This window comes from Neoarius graeffei, chromosome 6 (assembly GCF_027579695.1).
Source record: "Neoarius graeffei isolate fNeoGra1 chromosome 6, fNeoGra1.pri, whole genome shotgun sequence".
NCBI lineage: Eukaryota > Metazoa > Chordata > Actinopteri > Siluriformes > Ariidae > Neoarius > Neoarius graeffei.
This window is the reverse complement of record NC_083574.1, coordinates 86,700,200-86,723,120: the sequence shown is the minus strand read 5'-3', so window position 1 is coordinate 86,723,120 and position 22,921 is coordinate 86,700,200. Positions and strand designations below refer to the sequence as shown.

Sequence of the window (22,921 nt, the reverse complement as noted above, 5' to 3'; positions counted from 1 at the left end):
CCCTGAACATCTTTCTTTTTCTTTCTTTCTTTCTTTCGCAATGGAAAAGCACAAAAGGAACTGCTGGGGATTTAGTACAGCGGAGAATAGTTTCCATAGTATTAATTATCATCATTTACACAGTTTCCATACACAGCATTAGCTGTGTTCATGGTAGAACAAAGGAAATTGTCAGTGAAGTCACTGAAGGAAATATAATTGCCTCAAAAAGGAAAAGTAGATGTACAGTGCCTTGCGAAAGTATTCATCCCCCTTGGTGTTTTGTCGCATTACAAGCTGGGATTAAAATGGATTGTTGGAGGGTTAGCACCATTTGATTTACACAACACGCCAACTACTTTAAAGGTGCACGTTGTTTTATTGTGACACAAACAATAATTAAGACGAGAAAACAACAGAAATCTGGAGTGTGCATAAGTATTCACACACTTGGGTATGAAACCCCTAAATAAGAGCTGGTCCAACCAATTCACTTCATCTCATGTCATCTCATTATCTGTAGCCGCTTTATCCTGTTCTACAGGGTCGCAGGCAAGCTGGAGCCTATCCCAGCTGACTACGGGCGAAAGGCGGGGTACACCCTGGACAAGTCGCCAGGTCATCACAGGGCTGACAGACACAGACAACCATTCACACTCACATTCACACCTACGCTCAATTTAGAGTCACCAGTTAACCTAACCTGCATGTCTTTGGACTGTGGGGGAAACCGGAGCACCCGGAGGAAACCCACGCGGACACGGGGAGAACATGCAAACTCCGCACAGAAAGGCCCTCGCCGGCCACAGGGCTCGAACCCGGACCTTCTTGCTCTGAGGCGACAGCGCGCACCACCGTGCCGCCCCCAATTAACTTCATAAGTCACGTAAGTAGTTGATTTAAGATCCAACTGTGTGCAATCAAAGTGTCACATGATGTCTGTATAAATCAACCTGTTCTGGAAGGACCTTGACTCTGCAACACTACTAATCAAGCAACATGAAAACCAAGGAGCCTCCAAACAGGTCAAAGTTGTGGAGAAGTATAGATCAGGGTTGGGTTATAAAAAATATCCCAAACTTTGAATATCCCAGCAAGCACCATTAAATCCGTTGTAGCAAAATGGAAAGAATATGGCACCACTACAAACCTGACAAGAGAAGGCCCCGCCCACCAAAACTCACAGACCGGGCAAGGAGGGCATTAATCAGAGATGCAACAAAGACACCAAAGATAACACTGAAGGAGCTGCAAAGATCCACAGCGGAGATGGGAGGATCTGTCCATAGGACCACTTTAAGCTGTACACTCCACAGGGTGGGCGGGGCTTTATGGAAGAGTGGCCAGAAAAAATCATTGCTTAAAAAAATAGGTTTGAAGTTTGCCCAACAGTATGTGGCAGACTCCCCAAACACATGGAAGAAGATTCTCTGGTCAGATAAGACTAAAATTGAACTTTTTGGCCATCATAGGAAACGCCATGTGTGGCGCAAACCCAACACCGTGAGAACACCATTCCTACAGTGAAGCATGGTGGTGGCAGCATCATGCTGTGGGGATACTTTTCATCTGCAGGGACAGGAAAGCTGGTCAGGACTGAAGGAAAGATGGATGGCACTAAATACAGGGCAATTCTGGAGGAAAACCTGTTTGAGTCAGCCAGAGGTTTGAGACTGGGACGAAGGTTCACGTTCCAGTAGGACAATGACCCTGAACATACTGATAAAGCTACACTGGAGTGGTTTAAAGGGAAACATTTAAATATCTTGGAATGGCCTAATCAAAGCCCAGACCTTAATCCAATTGAGAATTTGTGGCATAATTTGAAGATTGCTGTACACCAACGCAACCCATCTAACTTGAAGGAGTTGGAGCAGTTTTGCCTTGAGGAATGGGCAAAAATCCCAGTGGCTAGATGTGCTAAGCTAATAGAGACATACCCCAAGAGACCTGCAGCTGTAGTTGTAGCAAAAGGTGGCTCTATAAAGGATTGACTTTGGGGAGTGAATACTTATGCACACTCCAGATTTCTGCTTTTTTATCTTAATTATTGTTTGTGTCACAATAAAACAACAATGTGCACCTTTTAAAGTGGTCGACGTGTTGTGTAAATCAAATGGTGCTAACCCTCCAAAAATCCATTTTAATTCCAGCTTGTAATGCGACAAAACGGGACAAACACCAAGGGGGATGAATACTTTTGCAAAACACTGTAGGTTCTTGGGAACAGGGGAAAAAAATGGTGAATATTAATTCTGTATTGTTCCAGAAAGTTTTGTTAAGTGTGTGAAATGCTCATCAGCGTGGTGTCGGGTTAAAATCTTGACCCGGGCTTTTATTTTTCGCCTGCAAATATCAGCCTTGTAAGCTGGCATCGTGCCGGTGCTTCTGTTTTGGAAGGAAAGCTGGAGGCGGAGGTCTATACATGCCAAGTGAACGCTGTTTCACCTCCTGCATTCCACACACACTGGATCGTCTCAGCCACCACCTCACGAGATATTTGGCCTCCAACATTTAAATATTTCTCCATCTGCTGGCAGTGGGCCTACATCACAGAGAGGATTCCTCTGTTCAGGAAGATACAAACTGAACCATTTCGGTATGTTTTAGGAAAGAAAGCATTCATCGAGAGGAGGAGAGAGGAAAGAAAAAACTGTTTTTTGGTTCTTTTGAATCTTTCTCAAGATGCCTGGAAAAGCAGTCCAGCTAGTTCGCAACAAACAATGCACATATTCCAAGTATAAAATATCTCAAAGGTGTTATGTTCACTTCACCAAATGCTTAGGTGTGAAACTAAACTTGGCAGGACAAACGAGTCATTAAAAGCTTGCCGTAGATGGGAAGCTGTTCCGTCATGTGGCACCATATACACTCACTGGTCACTTTATTAGGACCATCCATCTGCTGTTTTATTTTATGCCCGGTTCTCTAATTAGCTGATCCCTTGTGTGACAGCAGCACGATGCATCAAATCATGAGCTTATGTTCAAAACACCAGAATGGGAAAAATTGTGACCTCACAATGAAGTGTGACTTTCTTTCACTGTGGCATGGGTGTTGGTTTGAGCCAGATGAGTATGAGGTTTGAGTATTTCAGAAACTGCTGATCTCCTGGGGTTTACACAGACAGAATGGTGCGCAAACCAAAAAACATCGAGTGAGCGAGCGACAGTTCTGAGGCTGGAAACAAACGCCTTGTTGATCAAAGAGGTCGGAGGAAAATGGCCAGATTGGTTCAAGCTTTCTTTTTTGCCAGGAAGGAAGGATATAGTAACTCGTAGCAACTCTTTACAACCATGGTGAGCAGAAAAGCATCTCGGCATGCAACAGCAAACAGAAGACCACATTGGGTTCCAGTCCTGCAGCCAAGAACAGGGATCTTGGAATCAAGAACAAGTTCACATGATCCAGGAGCAATTTAGTGGAGCCAGTCCACCTATCAGAATGCCAAGAAGAAACCCATGCAGCTACTGGGAAAATGTGAAACTTCACACAGAGGGCACCATGGATCTTGGAGCTGTGAGGTTGCCATCCAGTCCACCACACTTCCACCCATACATGCTTCACAAATTAGCACCCTGAGTTTGTTCTTCCGGGCGGCACGGTGGTGTAGTGGTTAGCGCTGTCGCCTCACAACAAGAAGGTCCGGGTTCGAGCCCCGTGGCCGGCGAGGGCCTTTCTGTGCGAAGTTTACATGTTCTCCCCGTGTCCGTGTGGGTTTCCTCCGGGTGCTCCGGTTTCCCCCAGAGTCCAAAGACATGCAGGTTAGGTTAACTGGCGACTCTAAATTGACCGTAGGTGTGAATGGTTGTCTGTGTCTGTCAGCCCTGTGATGACCTGGCGACTTGTCCAGGGTGTACCCCGCCTTTCGCCCGTAGTCAGCTGGGATAGGCTCCAGCTTGCCTGCGACCCTGTAGGACAGGATAAAGCGGCTAGAGATAATGAGATGAGATGAGTTTGTTCTTCCAGGAGTCAAGTAGTCATGACACTGTTCAAGTGCTGTTGTGACCTCAGCACCTCAAAAGCAGAGGTTGAGTCTTGATTGTTATGCTCTTTCGGTCAAGTCAGTATACAGATGGTCTGGGCTCCAAGCATAGGCAAATCAAAACCCTCTTCAAGCCTGCTTCAAGTGATTCATCTTGGTCCTTTATTGGCGTCGTCGGCATTCTCTCGTTTCCGAGGATCTTTCCTTCCGCCATAAGCATGGTGATGGGCTCGCTGGTGGCTCACAAGTCCAATTCTTGCTCTAAAGAGGCGGGGGCACTTATCACATGAAAATGTTGGGAGTGGTGGTGGTAGCAAAGCCTTCTCCCAGTTCCACCAAACCTGCTCCCACCGTCTTTATCCCAGTTTCCGGAAAGAGGCCGTTGGCGTGAGTTTGTTTAGGGTGGATAACAGCTTGCCGGGATGTAGCCCACGCTCTTGGCCCTCAGATCCTGAGTCTGTGGCACCGCTTGGGGAGACAAACAGTTTCTGTGAGTTGCATCGAGCCGCTGCACACCCGGTCTGTCAAGTGGCGCCTTTTGTAGCCAGCCCGAAATGGCATATCCCTTCTCTGCCATTGCAGCTGTTGAGTGTAAGACACATTCTCCACCTGCTCCGCTGTTGGGGTCCTCCAGGTCCTTTATAATGTTCACTCAAAAATCTACTTGAAATACAAGTTTCTAGAATTTACGCAGTATGGTGCAAAAAACATCCTGTAGACAGAAGCGCCTTGTTAACGAAAGGGCTCTCGGGAAGGCCGTCACTACGCCGTACAAACGTGGTAAGCAGAAAAGCATCTTGGAATGCACATCATGTTGAAACGTGAAGCAGATGATCCAAGACCAGATATGTGAGGCTGCTGAGTATATATGGAGAATATGATACACTTCAATCCCAGGAACCTGTCAGAGTGAAGTTCTAACCAGACCTAGATGTTCCATTTGTGCACGTCTTGTTGGAAACGCTTCAGCGAGTATAATGTCAGCTCGCCTGCGATCAGCATCACTCACTCACGCCCACTCTGTCCTCCACATGCTGAGGGTCTGGTGCCGCCTGCTTTCCACTCAAGCCTGAGACTAATTACAGCAGGGGAGAGATGAGGGGGTGTGCTACAAATCTGCAGTCATGACTTTCATGAAATGATTAAATAGTATTGAGTATGGTTCAAGTCAGCGTGTGAATATCTTTCTCTCTCACTCACACACACACTTCCCTGTGAGCTCAAGATCATGATTTCATTCAGGAGGGGCTCGGCGTCAATGATAGCCATGGATTGTATTTTTGCTATCGATCAGAAAGGAGGCTAAGTAATTTTCTCCTCGTGTGTATCGACTTTTTGCTAGAAGGCTAAATTATGTTGGATTTGTTCACTCTATGATGCTTTACGTCTTTTACACGTTCTAAGATTAAGTATTTCCAAATAAAGTACAACCCCGATTCCAAAAAAGTTGGGACAAAGTACAAATTGTAAATAAAAACGGAATGCAATGATGTGGAAGTTTCAAAATTCCATATTTTATTCAGAATAGAACATAGATGACATATCAAATGTTTAAACTGAGAAAATGTATCATTTAAAGAGAAAAATTAGGTGAGTTTAAATTTCATGACAACAACACATCTCAAAAAAGTTAGGACAAGGCCATGTTTAGCACTGTGAGACATCCCCTTTTCTCTTTACAACAGTCTGTAAACGTCTGGGGACTGAGGAGACAAGTTGCTCAAGTTTAGGGATAGGAATGTTAACCCATTCTTGTCTAATGTAGGATTCTAGTTGCTCAACTGTCTTAGGTCTTTTTTTGTCGTATCTTCCGTTTTATGATGCGCCAAATGTTTTCTATGGGTGAAAGATCTGGACTGCAGGCTGGCCAGTTCAGTACCCGGACCCTTCTTCTACGCAGCCATGATGCTGTAATTGATGCAGTATGTGGTTTGGCATTGTCATGTTGGAAAATGCAAGGTCTTCCCTGAAAGAGACGTCGTCTGGATGGGAGCATATGTTGCTCTAGAACCTGGATATACCTTTCAGCATTGATGGTGTCTTTCCAGATGTGTAAGCTGCCCATGCCACACGCACTAATGCAACCCCATACCATCAGAGATGCAGGCTTCTGAACTGAGCGCTGATAACAACTTGGGTCGTCCTTCTCCTCTTTAGTCCGAATGACACGGCGTCCCTGATTTCCATAAAGAACTTCAAATTTTGATTTGTCTGACCACAGAACAGTTTTCCACTTTGCCACAGTCCATTTTAAATGAGCCTTGGCCCAGAGAAGACGTCTGCGCTTCTGGATCATGTTTAGATACGGCTTCTTCTTTGAACTATAGAGTTTTAGCTGGCAACAGCGGATGGCACGGTGAATTGTGTTCACAGGTAATGTTCTCTGGAAATATTCCTGAGCCCATTTTGTGATTTCCAATACAGAAGCATGCCTGTATGTGATGCAGTGCCGTCTAAGGGCCCGAAGATCACGGGTACCCAGTATGGTTTTCCGGCCTTGACCCTTACGCACAGAGATTCTTCCAGATTCTCTGAATCTTTTGATGATATTATGCACTGTAGATGATGATATGTTCAAACTCTTTGCAATTTTACACTGTCGAACTCCTTTCTGATATTGCTCCACTATTTGTCGGCGCAGAATTAGGGGGATTGGTGATCCTCTTCCCATCTTTACTTCTGAGAGCCGCTGCCACTCCAAGATGCTCTTTTTATACCCAGTCATGTTAATGACCTATTGCCAATTGACCTAATGAGTTGCAAGTTGGTCCTCCAGCTGTTCCTTTTTTGTACCTTTAACTTTTCCAGCCTCTTATTGTCCCAACTTTTTTGAAATGTGTTGCTGTCATGAAATTTCAAATGAGCCGATATTTGGCAAGAAATTTCAAAATCTCTCACTTTTGACATTTGATATGTTGTCTATGTTCTATTGTGAATACAATATCAGTTTTTGAGATTTGTAAATTATTGCATTCCGTTTTTAGTTACAATTTGTACTTTGTCCCAACTTTTTTGGAATCGGGGTTGTAAAAATTGCGAGCTCTCCATGTATTAGGCCTCATTTTTAACCTGGATACAAACAACTTTATTTGCAAGTCTTTCACAGGAACATTTAGAGAGCTCACGTTAAAAAAATAAATTCCGCATATGGTTCTGGTTTTCCTTTTTAAAAAACATCCTTGCACGTGTGGTTCTTAGAGACGTCACTTGATATTTCCCCATGTAGTGCAAGTGTCCCCCCCCCCGTGATGTGACCTGTTTACTTGAATTTACACACAATTTCACTTTTAGAACATGAGTACTACATGGGGCGGCACGGTGGTGTAGTGGTTAGCGCTGTTGCCTCACAGCAAGAAGGTCCGGGTTCGAGCCCCGTGGCCGGCGAGGGCCTTTCGGTGTGGAGTTTGCATGTTCTCCCCGTCTCCGCGTGGGGTTTCCTCCGGGTGCTCCGGTTTCCCCCACAGTCCAAAGACATGCAGGTTAGGTTAACTGGTGACTCTAAATTGACCGTAGGTGTGAATGGTTGTTTGTGTCTATGTGTCAGCCCTGTGATGACCTGGCGACTTGTCCAGGGTGTACCCCGCCTTTCGCCCATAGTCAGCTGGGATAGGCTCCAGCTTGCCTGCGACCCTGTAGAGCAGGATAAAGCGGCTAGAGATAATGAGATGAGAACTACATGATCAAGTGAAAAACATGATCAAATGATGTGAAATGTATGCAATTGATTATGTGTAGGTTTACAGAGAAGGAGACTCACTAACGTGAACCATGATTGAGCAACTCTAAATAGTATAATTGGTAAGGAGTTAATGAGAATTAGTATAAAACACCTCAAGACAAAGACTAGACGAGTTTGTATGGGTGTGAGGTCACCAATACAGCGTCTGGGCTGCAGGGGCCATTTAGTAGCCATTTTCAGCTCGCTGTGAGCTTTGCCTTTTATGGGCATTACTGCACATGTATCATTAACTTATGAATATTTTAACATGGTTTTTAAAGTATGAAAAATGTTCTGCCAGACATCCAAAAAATTGTTAGTGTTAAATTGTTAAAAAAAAAAAAAACCTCTTGCAGCCAATTTTGCCCAGAATGTTTATTCTAGCCACATTCGCTTGATAGGCTACTCTACTTCTAGGATATCAGCTCATATACCATCAGTAGAGAAAAACAAAACGGCAGAGCATGTTGCTGAACCAACCCAGGATGAAATAAACCCCAGAAAATACAAAACGAGGGATCCAAGAGCACAATATATTGCAAAATTCATATTACTGTCCTATAACAATGCCTTTTGCCAAGTTTTGTGAAATTCCTCCAAAAATTGAAAGAGTTGATGACTTCAGAAGGTGAGAACCCTGTCCAGGACGGACATCACCATGACAATCCCCTGCTGGATAATAAAACCCCACAATAAAAATATGGAATGAAAAGTACGATGGTGGGCGGCGCGGTGGTTAGCGCTGTCGCCTCACAGCAAGAAGGTCCTGGGTTCGAGCCCCGGGGCCGGCGAGGGCCTTTCTGTGTGGAGTTTGCATGTTCTCCCCGTGGGTTTCCTCCGGGTGCTCCGGTTTCCCCCACAGTCCAAAGACATGCAGGTTAGGTTAACTGGTGACTCTAAATTGACCGTAGGTGTGAATGGTTGTCTGTGTCTATGTGTCAGCCCTATGATGACCTGGCGACTTGTCCAGGGTGTACCCCGCCTTTCGCCCGTAGTCAGCTGGGATAGGCTCCAGCTTGCCTGCGACCCTGTAGAAGGATAAAGCGGCTAGAGATAATGAGATGAGATGTACAATGGTAAGAACGTCCCTTTATTATTTCAAGAATAATTATCCCCCACTGGCCAAAAGGGGATTACGTCATGGCGATATCCGTCCATCTGTCCCAGGAAGGGTACTCACCTTCTGAAATCATTCCTCCAAACATCGTGAGGAGTTTTCATGAAACTTGGCAGGATTCTTTGCTATGTCACTAATACGCATATTGCCATTTCGTTCAATTCAGTCACATATTGCCAGCAGAGGATATTATACCCTCAGAGCACTCGTTATAGCATTTTTCACAAATTGCTCCTGTCATTTCACTGCTGGTTTGTTTATTTTTTCATCTTTAGGCATTAAAACTTTTTTTTTTTAGACTGGGCAAAAGCTCAAAGAAGTTTGAACGTTACAGAACTGAAACATCCAAGGAAGAATTAAATAAATGTCTAAAGCTATTCTATACCTCGGCATGACCGCAAGACAGCACTTTCTACAAAAAACAAAAAAAATGCTAAAGTCAATTTGTGCAGCCATCAATAGGTTAAGATGTCTGGCTAAGCAGAAATGATTTTGTTGGACATTTTTGTATAAAAAGTTATCGAATTTGCAAAAAAAAAAAGCTCAATTTCTCAATCCAGCAAACGTGGATAGAATGAGTTATTTCACACTCGCTTATCATACATGGCTTATAGACAACCCTGTGCTACACGCCTCATCAGCCATCACCTCATGTACGACTTGATTTTGTGGAATAACTCAAGTATCCAGTTTGATAAATGAATCAAAGCCCCTGGAAACACTGCATATTCAGTTTCTGCTGGCTTTCTAATCTCAGAGTTCAATTTGTGGCTCTCTGTACTGATGCATTAGACTCATTCGTTAATCTATAAAGCCATCATTTAAAAAGAAAAGTGCTGAAGTTCTATCTAACCCCCAGGTTCATCATCCTGCTCCTGCATATTAGTGTCGTTCCTGCTTCAGGAAGAGAGTTTTGGGACTCTAAATCTAACCAGAGAAATTCTGGTCTTATTTTAAGAAATTCATTTCACACTTTGAGGGAAGGCAAGCATGCTGAAGAACAATAGAAGCAGTCATGTTAGTTCTTCAAAACATGTCACTTGGGGTTAGGCTCAGCAATTGTGGTCCATTTTTATCCCACAGCTGTATTTAACGCAACATGGGGTCAAAGAACAAGCACCTACGGTACACCATAATACTTATTGTAGCCTGGGTAGTTCCAGCCATTAAAGTTTCTCTTCTGTACCAACTCCATCCTGCTTTGCTCACTTGAAGTGAAGGCCTTTTTATAGGGCTTTGAGAAGTGGACTTGGGCAGATACTCGGGGGGAGAGAAATCACAAAAACCAATCATACCCCTTTTCCACCAAATCAGTTCCAGGGCTGGTTCACAACTCGTTCAACTTGCGAGCCAGCTGAGAACCAGTCTGCTTTTCCATAGCTCACGGTGCTAAGGGAAGCCACGTCATTACGTTGTATACGTCAGCTACATCGCCATGTTTGCATAAACCTTGGCGCGAACATCAAGGCAAAAACAACACGGAAGAAGCAGCAGCAGCAACAATAATGGATGACTTCGCGTTTGTACAGCTGCTGCGTCTCGTTGCTTAAAAATAGCGATCTTTCGCGGTCTTGTTATTGTTGTTGGTCTTAACAACTCCGCCCTCCCCGCTGACGTAAGCGATTCTTTCCTCTGGCCCAGCAGAGTTGGTGCTAGCCTGGAACTGTTTTTTCTGGCCCCAGAGCCAGTTCTTTGTCGGTGGAAACAGAAAACCCGGTTCCAAACTAAGCACTGGCCCCGAACCAGCCCTGAAACTGCTTTGGTGGAAAAGAGGCATCAGTGCAACTAGCGCTCTAGGGCAAAGACTTGCAGGAATCGGGACATCCTATTGAACAGAGGCTTTCAGACCACAATAGTAGTGTGTACACGTGCTATTAGTGCATTCGGCTTCCAGCTTTCTAAAGAAAGCAAGCTGCTCTTGGGCTGCAAACCAAGCCCGTGTCTACCGTATATCCATGATCATTCTGAGATTTAGTTTGAGAGTAGGATAGGTCAGACGCAGTTATTTGAACGAACAAAGAAAGTTCTAGTCATTATTCTGTAATGATCTCTTATGTTGTGGGTTATTTAGCTAATTTCCTAGTCAAAGTCAAATTAGGAAAAATGAAAGTAGTGCGCAATTATGGCAGTCCAGTCACAGTGACTTTGGGGGCAAAAAAAAAAAGCATAATTTTATCAGTTACATAACAGCCTTTCAAACACTTTCAAGCGAACCTTATTTCAATGTTCTCCTAAACAAGCTTTATTCCCGTCATAGGCAGTTGCTAAGGACCTTGAAACTGAACTTGTCCACAGTTGGGAATACAGCAGGGTAACGGATTTGAACTGGTGGTTTACAGTCCCACAGCATTTCTGATTCAGCTCACGTTCAACAAATCCTGCATCCATCTGTGCTGCATTTACACCCTGCATGCGCCATGTTTGAACAGCACCCAGCCAAGCAGCATTTCTACAGCCTCCGTTTTGGAATAATCAGGTCACTCGATTGCAAAAGGCTGCAGAGTCTGTGTTTGGATTCAGCTCTTGCTAGCTTAATTTATTTCCTCAATAAATATCTAACATGATGTTCTTTGTAGCTTTAAGCAAATATTCATTCTAAAGTTTATCACCGGTTTGATGTGCGGCACAGAAATCATGAACCGCCAACGGTGATCCCCAAACACCATCACCGCTTCCTGAATCTTTTAAAAAAGATGATTAAACTAATGAATACAAATAAGCCACAGAGCAACACAGCTTCAAGTTGGAGAGGCAATGAACACCAGATGAATGCCATTGCAGTGATTTATTTTGTACAGTAGGAAATGTGCAGTACTTTGCCCCCCATTCAACTGGAAAGGCAAAAGGAAAGCATATTTACACGCCGGAGCCTCATTACCTCCCGTCCCTTACAGGCTACACCGGAACAAAACGGCTTCAGGTTCTAGGAAACACATCCCTGCTAAAATAGTAATCCCTTAAAAGAACCAGAAAAGGAAGAAAATTATAAAACGGACAACCTTTTCTGAAGCGATTACTATTCAAGCCTAATTCAGGAAAGAATCTATGGTCACAATTTGTTTCATTGCTTTTTTTTTTTCTTCAAGTGCAGCAAGGCATTAAGTGATCCATCAAATCTACCTAAATGACCATCCACATCAATAAACGGACAAAAATAAAGATTTTCTTTATCCTGTATGGACTGATTTGACATTTGCTCTCCCATTTCTTGTAATACCAAACCAAGTCTGATAACGTCCATATAAAACAAAAACAAAAGAAATCAATCAATATAAAAATACAAAGACAAATAAACAGACAAATGATGTGCAACAGATCAGTGGTCCATTTTTGCAGAATGATGCCTCACCATGTGGTGTATGATGCGTAAACCTCACTGCTAAGGGTTCAGTACTGCCGTTTTGGGAGAAACGAGGCTCCCCCTGGTTCGAGTCAGGTTTGCGTGGCTGCAGTTTTGCCCCGTTCTGCCACCAAGACTGCGTGAAACCCACGCGTGCCATCCGGACCCCTGGGCAGGCGCACGACGCCAGGGGGAAGGCCGTCTGCATTCTGGATTTTTCTGCCCAGCATGGGGCTCCCCACTGGGCTGCTCTCCTGACTGGCCACCTGCTTCCTGCGCTGTACCCATGGGCTTCCTGAAGGAGTCAAGCTGCTGTCCGAGGAATAATCAGCCCAGCGGCGCCCGGCCTCAGGACTCAACCTGCCCTCAGTGGCCAGGGGTGAACGGGCATTAGGAAGGGCTTTACGTTGAGCACAAGGGCTAGCTCGTGGGCTGTTCCATGGACTGGAGCGGGGAGACACAGCTGGGCTTAAGTGGAAGCCGCCAGGACTCAGCTTGTTGCACGAACGGGACTTGCGGCCGAGGCGAGGCGAGGTCGGGTTGCTTTCCGTTTCGGAGGAGCTGCAGGCAGAGTCTTCTCCGTGATACTGAAGCTCACGTACGCGGCTGTTCAGCGAGCGGCTCTTGCGCATTCCTCCTCCTCCTCCTCCTCCTCCATTTCCATTCTCCTCCCGCTGCCTCTCCTTGGGTACCTTCTTTTTAGGTGGCTTGGTGCCAATCAGCACCACCTTAAGCCCCATTGAGCCCTTCCCATCTTCCTGCTGGCCTGCGTAGGCCTCGTGCGCCCTCACAGCCGCCTCCACCTCCTCAAACTCGACGATGGCACATTCCTCATTGCCTAGCTGCGAGTAGCGCCCGCTCAGCTTCTTCAGATCAGGTGGCAGGTCTTTGCCAGGCTTCAGAACACGTACCGAGGCAATCGGGCCATACGCACCAAAGGCCTTGAGCAGAAGCTCCATGAGCCGCTCCTGCTGAGCTGGGTTCGCACCAGGGCTCCCCTCTCCAGCCCCACCTCCACCTGCCAAAGCTACACCTAGCTCAGGCCAGCGCTGCAGCTCACTTAGGAGCAGCATGCGGCTCGGCAAAGACTCGCTGGCAAACACCGGTACGCTCGTCCTGCGGCGAACTTTCCGACCTTCTTCATTCAGCTCCAGTAGGGTGGAATGGCGCAGCGCGTATGCCGTCGTCCTCCAGTCCCTTGTCAAATGCTTTACCTGAGAGAAATGGATCAACACCACACATTTAGAAGTTAGAAGTACTACAGGATGAACAAGATCAACTGTGAGCTACTGCTCACATCAGAATGCAAGCAATCGAAAGAACAGGACACTCTTGAACGTTGACCAACAAATAATTAACCCTGAAATAATTAAAGAGCAGCGTTTTCCCCAGGGATTTCAAATGGCATCCTGGTAAACTCATTTTGAAACAGCGTCAAAATCCACCCTGGATGTTTCATAAATACATTGTCGGTAAACAGGAAGTCGATGTGCGACAGACCTGAAAACGGTACACATGGTAAGGTGTAGAACCCCAAGCTGAAGCTTGGTACCAAACATCAAGCAGGTGTGATTTGTAGTTGCTGAGAAGGGTTACAAAAACTTCTTGTAAATCCATGTGACGTTTCATAAATACATTGTTGGTAAACAGGAAGTCGATGTGCGACAGACCTGAAAACGGTACACATGGTATAGAACCCCAAGCTGAAGTTTGGGACCAAGTGGCTATCATTTGTGGTTGCTGAGAAAAAGGGTGTTTTGGACAGATGCCCCCCACTTCCTTCGGCGCAGGGGTATAATAAACTCTGAAAATGATTGCTGGCACGCTACATGGATTAGACTCCAGTAATGCATGTTAGGGTGCATCAGTTGCCCTCACTTTCATAAAATCTGATGCGTTTTTGTTTGGGTGTTCCTTTTCACCAGTAAAGACATCCTGTAAAATTTTTTGACCATATTCAAAAGTCTAATGGTGGCACCATGAGGTTCATTTTTTGCCAAAAAACGCTTATTTTATGTTTTCACGTAAGGTTTGAATCCCAATGTTGGACTCCATTTATTGATTTCTTGTGAGCCAGAGATCTTAAGAACCTTTGCAAGGGATTGAGAAGCATTAATGTGATTCATAATACATTTGTATTGTTTAAAAGTAGTTGAACAATGATTCCGTGAGCAGCTAAAACTCAAACTGTGCTTGATAATATATTTAGAATATGTACTAAAAATGTGGATCTAAGATATTTGGTATACTCTATAAGGTGCCATAATTTTTCATGAAAAGTGATGTCATAAAAGTCATAAAATAGCAGCTTTTTCCATAACTTTGAGCTCCTGGTGCCACCAATAAACTTTTGAATTTTGTCAAAATATTTCACCCAGTGTGTTTTCTTACCAAAAGGAACATAAAAACAAAAATGCATCATGACCGGAGGAACTTTTCATTTTTAGGGGGCAACTGATGCACCCTAATGCATATGCTTAAAACCCAGGTACACATCTGTTAATATTTAAAAAAATCCACAATCATTAACCGATTACCAGATTGTAGAAATGCAAAACTGGGACATTGTGTCCGACACATTGAGCTACAGGCAAAGAAAAGCGCAAAAAAAAAACCAAAAAAAAAACCCTCTTCACTGAACATCCCACGCAGTATTACCAATTACCAGGGCCTCTTCTCACTTGGACCTATAATTATTATATTGGTTAAATTAGACCCAAATGGCACAATTATAAATCTGGTGAATTTGCTGCACACTTGATAAGCTGTCATGAATCCAGCCTCAGTTAAGCGTTGTAACCCTTAACTTCCCTTACTATAATAACCATCTGAGATTTGAATCACAAGCAGGAACCGGAAATAAAAGGGGAAGTCAGAATGCAGGCTGCAACAGATAAGCAACCAAAACTGCTTGGTAGAACCATAATTCGCAACTCCAAGATGTCTTTAGCGTCAACACCGTTAATCTAAAATAAAACTTGTCCAAGTTAAACTACAACTTCTAGCCCCGAAGATTCAAGACAATTCTAATCATTCCACAAGCATTTTTCAATCGAATGCTGCATTTCTGAAGTGCAGCTTTTCTTGAACACATGATTCATCCGCCCAGTTGACAGCTTATGCAACAGTTGTCAGTTCTCCCGGATGCAGTGATAGATTCTCAGAGCAGATCCATGCTCACAACCAACCTTCTTGAAGGACGTCAGTAGCTTGACACTGACGAAGCCCAGCTTATTGCGCCGGACGTGCTTGAGCAGGAAGGCATCGTGCTCGAGGTTCTCATCAGACAGGTAGTACTCAATCTGAGCGATGAGCTTCTGGGTCAGTTCAGGGTCCGGGGGCTGCCAGCTCTCCTCCTCCAGCTCTCCACCACTCGTTCCAGCACCACTAAGGAAGACAAAATGAAGGTTAGGCTTCAACACAGTGAGACAAATCAAACCAATGCTGGGATTTTTGTACACAGACCATCTTCAGCCTTTCCATCTGACCGTAGGGTCACTGCCAAACGATCATATGATTTTATGTGCTGCAACAAGCAGAGCCTGGACTCAAAACACTAATCTTCCTTCCATCAGCTTACAATTACATAGTTACCTACTTGACACTTTGGAATGGGAGCCAGGAGTCAAATAAATATTTAAAAAAAATAATAAACCACACACACGTGATGACTCACTGGCTTTCTATGGACTCCTACACCCTTTAAAATCTGGATCGAGACAAAGGAAAACATCCCGCATGTTCAACAAGGGAACCCCTTCAGAAAAATTAAAAAGGTCTCCGCAAAAAATGACTAACATACAGATGCTCACTTTTAAACACCAGAACGCATGCACATTACAGTTACAGGCCATTTATTAGACCTAGCCCGACACTTTCACTCCAGAAAACTTGCGTCAACCTGCCAAAATTGCTCCCACTGGAATGAGGTAGTGCCTTTTCAACCAGTTTCCCAAATCCTGCTCATTAAAAACTTAGTGCTTGCTCTGCACTCACACACCCATTTCTAACGTCACTGTCAGAGTCAGGTGTGTTAGGGTGGACAAAGTGCCATTTTTACTTACAGGACTAGAACACAAGCACTGTGGCCATAAGTGATCAAGCTCCAAGACGAGCTTCTGGAGGTCAGTAGGTAATGCAAAGGATAGTAAATAATCCAGACCTGATGATGCAAGAGGAGAGAAAATTGGAGCAACAGGTCTGGTACCATTCCTGCCTGTGACGTCAGCAAGGCAGGGTTTTGGTTCTGCTCAGTTATTTGCTGTGCCATAAGTTTGAATAAGTCGCAGAATACGCAACCTGTGTTCCAGAAATATAAATTAACCCCAAAGACCAGGGCTAGTAGTAGGGTGCATCAGTTGCCCTCACTTTCATAAAATCTGATGCATTTTTGTTTCACCAATAAAGACATCCTGTAAATTTTTTTTGACCATATTCAAAAAAGTCTAATGGTGGCACCATGAGCTTCATTTTATGTTTTCGCCTAAGGTTTGAATCACAACCTTGGACTCCATTTATTGATTTCTTGTGACACAGAGATCATCTTAAGAACCTTTACAAGGGATCGAGAAGCATTAATGTGATTCATAATACATTTATATTGTTTAAAAGTAGTTGAACAATGATTCAATGAACAGCTAAAACTCAAACTGTACTTGATAAAAATTTAGAATATGGACTAAAAATGTGGATCTAAGATATTTGGTATACTCTATAAGGTGCCATAATGTTTCATGAAAAAAAAAAAGTGATGTCATAAAAGTCATAAAATAGCAGCTTTTTCCATAACTTTGAGCTCCTGGTGCCACCATTAAACTTTTGAATTGTGTCAAAATATTTCACCCAGTGTGTTTTCTTACCAAAAGGAAGATAAAAAAAAATGCATCATGATCAGAGGAACTTTTCATTTTTAGGGGGCAACAAATTATGCAAGTTGTGTGTTTTAGAACAAAAAAAAAAAACATTAACAATACAAATAAGACTGATCTATTTGTCTAGAGGTGTTAGAAAACATTAATTATTTGAAAAACCCGAAAAAAAAAAAAAAGGGCCTCGAACACACACCCACCTGGATTTCTCGTGCCTGATGATTTCGTCCTCACTATTGATCGTTTCCTCTTCATCAGGTTCCTCATCCTCGGCCGCCTGGATAGCCACGGTTATGGTTACCGGAGTCCCCATCTCTCGCAGGCGGTGGTCCGGGAAACCGGACGCGGCGGCGGAGGAGGAGGAGGAAGAAGAAGAAGAGGAGGAGGTGATGGTAACGGTGCCCACGACTTCGACTGGGTTCGGCAGCTCCGTAGCCGCGCTCATGACCGTGTCGGACGAGCGCGCTCTACACGGTGCTCCGGTGTCCTCGATGGCGCCTCCTGGATGAGGATCACCCGGTGCGTCTTGGCACCGGCGCTCAGGAATGACCGACGGAGCCGCCAAGACGAGCTCCACGGCTTCCTGGAATCGGGGCCACGGAAATCGTGGGCTGTCCGGAGGAGGAGGAGGCGGAAAAGAAGTGGTGGTGGTGGTGGTGGTGGTAGCACCAGTGGCGGCGGAGAGCGCAGGAGGCGCAGCAGCGACCGAGACTCGACCGGGAGGACGGGAGTCGCCTCGCGCTGTCACTTCCTCGTGCGCAATAAGAGGCTTTGTACGCGCGAAAGCAGAGCCGCGATTGGGCCACGGAGAGCCTCCGCACTCGTCTCCCCCAACCCACCACCGAAACGCGAGCTGGAGCCAAGAGGGAGGAAGCAGGAAGGACAGAAAGCGCAAGAAGGCGTTCACTAAAACCTGCATCACTATTATTTATTTATTTACTTATTTATTTCTATTATTGTGGGATTTCTTTGTTCCCCTTTTGCTCTTTCTTTCTTGGGCTGGTTATAAGATTAAAGGAGCCTTGCATGTCATTCTTGTGCAAATGACTTATATAGCTCCCAAAGCCCTGCAACTTTCACCTGAATGCAAATTAGCAATTAGGAAGCCCAAGCTGCAGCAATTTAAAACAGGTTCGACCCACTTCTTCATTCTTAATTGGTTAAGAAGCTTTTTCCTTCCCACTGGGGCTGTGATCGGATTTGCATTTGGGACAAGGAGGGAAAATAAACCTTTGCAGCAGGATGAATATAAACCAGGAGAGCATGGGGTCGAGGGAAAAGGTGGTTTGGATCATGCAGCTCTTTGGATTGCAAAGGCCAATATGGATAATAATATATCTCATCTCATCTCATCTTATCTCATTAGCTCTAGCCAGGTCATCACAGGGCTGACACATAGATAGACACACAACCATTCACACTCACATTCACACCTACGGTCAATTTAGAGTCACCAGTTAACCTAACCTGCATGTCTTTGGACTGTAGGGGAAACCCACGTGGACAGAAAGGCCCTCGCCGGCGACAGGGCTCGAACCCGGACCTTCTTGCTGTGAGGCGACAGTGCTAACCACTACACCACCATTCCGCCCCATAATAATAATGCATTATCTGTTGCTGCTTATCCTGTTCTGCAGGCAAGCTGGAGCCTATCCTAGCTGACTATAGCAGAGAGGCGGGGTACACCCTGGACAAGCCACCATGTTATCACAGGGCTGACGCATAGATACAAACAACCATTCGCACCCGGAGGAAGCCCGTGCAGACACGGGGAGAACATGCAAACTCCACACAGAAAGGCCCTCGTCGGCCACTGGGCTCAAACCCAGGACCTTCTTGCTGTGAGGCGACAGTGCTAACCACTACACCACCGTGCCGCCGTTCCCAATAATAATAATAATAATAATAATAACTTGTCCAGGGTGTACCCTGCCTTTCGCCCGTAGTCAGCTGGGATAGGCTCCAGCTTGCCTGCGACCCTGTAGAACAGGATAAAGCAGCTAGAGATAATGAGATAATAATAATAATAATGGCTGATGATTGATTTCATATAAGCAACACGTGATTTGTAAGGGCCACCACTAAGACCAAAGCACAAGCTGATGTGTCTCATTGATAAGTCTTAAGAAGGCAGCCAGGCCAGTAATACGTCACTCGAGCTGTGTGATGAGAATGCTGATGATGTGCCAAAACAAAGCTGCTGCAGACACTGCTGTCTGGAAAGGGGGTTTACTTGAAAGAGAATTTGCATGCAACGATAAAATGCATCTTTCTTTTTTTTTTTTCATACCAACCATGCCCTGTGTTCATCTGTACATGCTGACTGTGAGGCCTAGAGCGATAGATTGCTTGTGATCACTCCAGCACCACTCCACATGCAAGCTAATGACATCATGGTGTTTATTTCCTCATATGCTGCACATCCTCCTCCAGCTGCACTGCTCTTCCCCATAGCCTGTTCTCGGTGTGGTTTTCTGATCTTCTTCTTCGGCTATGCCTTTGCTCCTTTATGTTTAAATCCTCCATTTGATGGTGTGCTGCTTGAATACATGTTCAGCAGCGCTGCACCTCCCTCCCTGTCTCTGACTCAGTCAGGATATTTATAGACAGACTCCTGCACCCTGGAGAGTTAAGACAGACCAAGTCCTCATGTGTAATGCACAAATAGAAGCAGTGGCTAATCAATGCTTTATGCTAGGCTTGCTTTATGGGGAAATATTTGACACGTACTGTATATAGGAACAGCAAAACCACAACAACATGCAATTTGTTTCTCATGATATGGGCAAGAATGAAACAATATGATGATGATGATGATGATGTGGGAAGCCACACAAAAGTTGGTTATTTTCCAATAACAGCAAGTCTTTTCTTCTAATTATACTGCTTGCAGATGATTGCAATTTATTAATGAACATGTACTGTTTAACTGCACATACTTTCATTTAATGTCGTGAAACATCTGAGAAGTTAATTCCTGTTATCACTTTAGTTAGAGCAGCTATAAATAGCTGTTCCTCTCTTCTGAGGGAACGTGAGGGGAAACCCACATATAGACATCACAATATCCTCTGTCCTGAAGACTTTCGAGTGTCAGAACAGCTGTGACACTGGAGCCTCATTACAGAAAACTTCAGCTTACAACACTGTATGTTTTTTCCTTGTTGAATATCCATCCATCCATCCATCCATCCATTATCTGTACCCACAGGCAAGCTGGATCCTATCCCAGCTGACTATGGCAGAGAGGCGGGGTACACCCTGGACAAGTCACCAGATCATCACAGGGCTGACACATAGACACAAACAACCATTCGCACTCACATTCACACCTACGGGCAATTTAGAGTCACCAATTAACCTGCATGTCTTTGGACTGTAGAGGAAACCGGAGCACCCAGAAGAAACCCACGCAGACACGGGGAGAATATGCAAACTCCACACAGAAAGGCCCTTGTCGGCTGCTGGGCTCGAACCCAGGACCTTCCTGCTGTGAGGCGACAGTGCTAACCACTACACCACCGTGCCGCCCCCCCTTGTTGAATAACTTTTTTAAAAATGTTTATTATTAGACTTAGATTATTTTATAGATAGATAGATAAGTGTTTATTATAAGATTTTCTGAATGTCTGAAATTCTCTCTCTCTCTTTCAACACCTACACTCACTGGCCACTTTAATAGAAGCTTGTTCTTGATTCTAAGACTCCTGTTCTTGGCTGCAGGACTGGAACCCAATGTAGTCTTCTGTTTTCTGTTGCACGCTGAGATGCTTTTCTGCTCACCATGGTTGTAAAAAGTTGCTATGAGTTACTATAGCCTTCCTTCCTGGCAAAAAAAACTCGAACCAATCTGGCCATTTTCTTCTGACCTGTCTGATCAACGAGGCGTTTGTTTCCACCCACAGAACTCAATTCGATGTTTTTTGTTTTTCGAACCATTCTGTGTAAACTCTAGAGACTGGTGTGTGTGTGTGTGTGAAAACCCCAGGAGATCAGCAGTTTTTGAAATACTTAAACCAGTCCATCTGGCTCGAACCAACACCCATGCCTCAGTGAAAGAAAGTCACACTTTGAGATCACAGATTTTTCCATTCTGACGTGTGAAGATTAACTCAAGCTCTTGATTTGTATCTGCATGATTTGATGCTTGATTTGTGCTGCTGTCAAGGGTTCGGCTGTTTACAGAACTGCATAAAACAGCAGATGGATGGATGGATGGATGGATGGATGGGTGCTCCTAATAAAGTGGCTGGTGAGTGTACATTAATTTGGCCATTCTGTAAACAGCCCGCTTGATCCATCCTGGTGCCCTGTGTCTGGTCGGAGTTTTATCGCCCCACTCCTGTGAAGGACGGCCCCATGAGGACAGTTGAGGGTTATACCTGTTAAAACTGTTAATATTATAGTCAGGCTGTCTGTTGTTGCCCAAATGAGGATGGGTTCCCTTTTGAGTCTGGTTCCTCTCGAGGTTTCTTCCTCATGTCATCTGAGGGAGTTTTTCCTTGCCACCGTCGCCACAGGCTTGCTCATTGGGGATAGATTAGGGATAAAATTAGCTCATGTTTTAAGTCGTTCAAATTCTGTAAAGCTGCTTTGCGACAATGTTTATTGTTAAAAGCGCTGTACAAATAAACTTGATTTGATTTGCTCACTGTATCGTTGATTAAGCTGCCCAGGCAAGTCTTACTACTTTCTTTTATGCCGAAAATAGACACAAATGAATTCTGTGAATGACTACAGCTCGATTCTTGGCATTACAAGCACTTATACCATCAAATGAACTGCTAACAACAAAACAAATACTGGTGTAGCCTATTCTGTGTACAGTCATTTGTAATTAAGATGAGTAATTAGACTTATTTAAAGTCCGTATGCACAGTTGCACACCCATTTTAAAGGTCACTGACATTACAGTTCTAAATACAGTAAGCTAATTAAAACATTTTAACAAATAAACGCCCTGCCTCCCGGAACCACAAATTATATCCGTTATTTCTACTCGGAACATTTTCCATGTGACACAGGAAGTGACTGTCACTAATACATTAAAGCTGGTTACTAAGGAGGCGAAGTGTAAATAGTGTAAACAGAAGCGTAGCTTTGATTATATTATAACGATAATATTGTCATGGTTTAATGATAATTAGACCTAAATACGGTTTATTATGTTTTAGAAATGCAATGGATTATAATTAACACGAGTTCAAAGCGAATAAATACTTAAATAAACACGGAAACTCAGCTAGATTGAGTTCTGACCCGAAGCTAGCTAGCTAGCTAGCTAAGTGTCATTTTATGCTCTTGTTTGTTTTAATTATTTTTATTTTTCAGTGGACATGAGGTCTCGTAAACAGCACCGACTCGACCTGCAAGGACAATTCCTTTCACCCATGGTAAAGAAAGAAAGAGGCAACAGGTGCCAAAGTGCTGAACATGAGTCAAATAGCTGAGTCAGAGTCCCAGAATGGAACAATATGAGCAACAGCCTGCATCATCTCACTCAACTACTGTTTGTGCCAATTATCCCCACATGGTCTTTTTTTTTCTTTCCTCCCCAAACAATTACATGCTTTCCCTCACAAAGTGTTCCTAAATGAGGCAGTTTAACCCTTGTGTTCTGGTTCCTACTTAGCATGGCTCATATTATACTGACTGTGCAGCTGAGATAGATGATTAAGATTTGAAATGACCAAACATCTATGTTTTTTTGGGAAAAAGACACCTAGAACCACTCCTCATGCCTGGGGATCCTCCAGCAAACAGGTATGAGTGCTAATAAAATGTAGAGTTAATGCAAGCAAGTTTACCAAGGGTAAGAATCAGGCTGGCCAAGAAACCCTTTTATCATCATGGATGGATTGTTGTTCACAGATTAAGCTTGTAGTTTATAGTTCATACAGTATTTATGAATTGA

At 44.2% G+C, this 22,921-nt stretch overlaps 2 protein-coding genes across 6 annotated transcripts in view; one reads left to right on the top strand and one right to left on the bottom strand.

Annotated features, from left to right (window-relative positions):
* Nucleotides 1-11,536: 11,536 nt before the first annotated feature.
* larp6a (La ribonucleoprotein 6, translational regulator a) lies at nt 11,537-17,926 on the bottom strand. The gene is made up of 3 exons (XM_060924156.1): nt 17,208-17,926; nt 15,328-15,526; nt 11,537-13,353 (listed from the first exon to the last, which is right to left on the bottom strand). Exons 1-3 carry the CDS (start codon nt 17,924-17,926, stop codon nt 12,232-12,234), a joined length of 2,040 nt encoding a protein of 679 aa, XP_060780139.1. The 3' UTR covers nt 11,537-12,231.
* A 4,145-nt stretch (nt 17,927-22,071) lies between these two features.
* The window catches only part of LOC132888134 (leucine-rich repeat-containing protein 49), a 148,670-nt gene continuing 147,820 nt past the window's right edge, over nt 22,072-22,921 (top strand). For 4 of the 5 annotated variants that reach the window (XM_060924154.1, XM_060924151.1, XM_060924150.1 and 1 more), the window contains exon 1: nt 22,072-22,400. In XM_060924154.1, coding sequence (XP_060780137.1) covers nt 22,344-22,400 — 57 coding nt within the window. In that variant the 5' untranslated portion in view covers nt 22,072-22,343. Of the gene's footprint in view, nt 22,517-22,921 lie in introns of all 5 variants that reach the window. The other variant, XM_060924153.1, reaches the window with a different exon arrangement.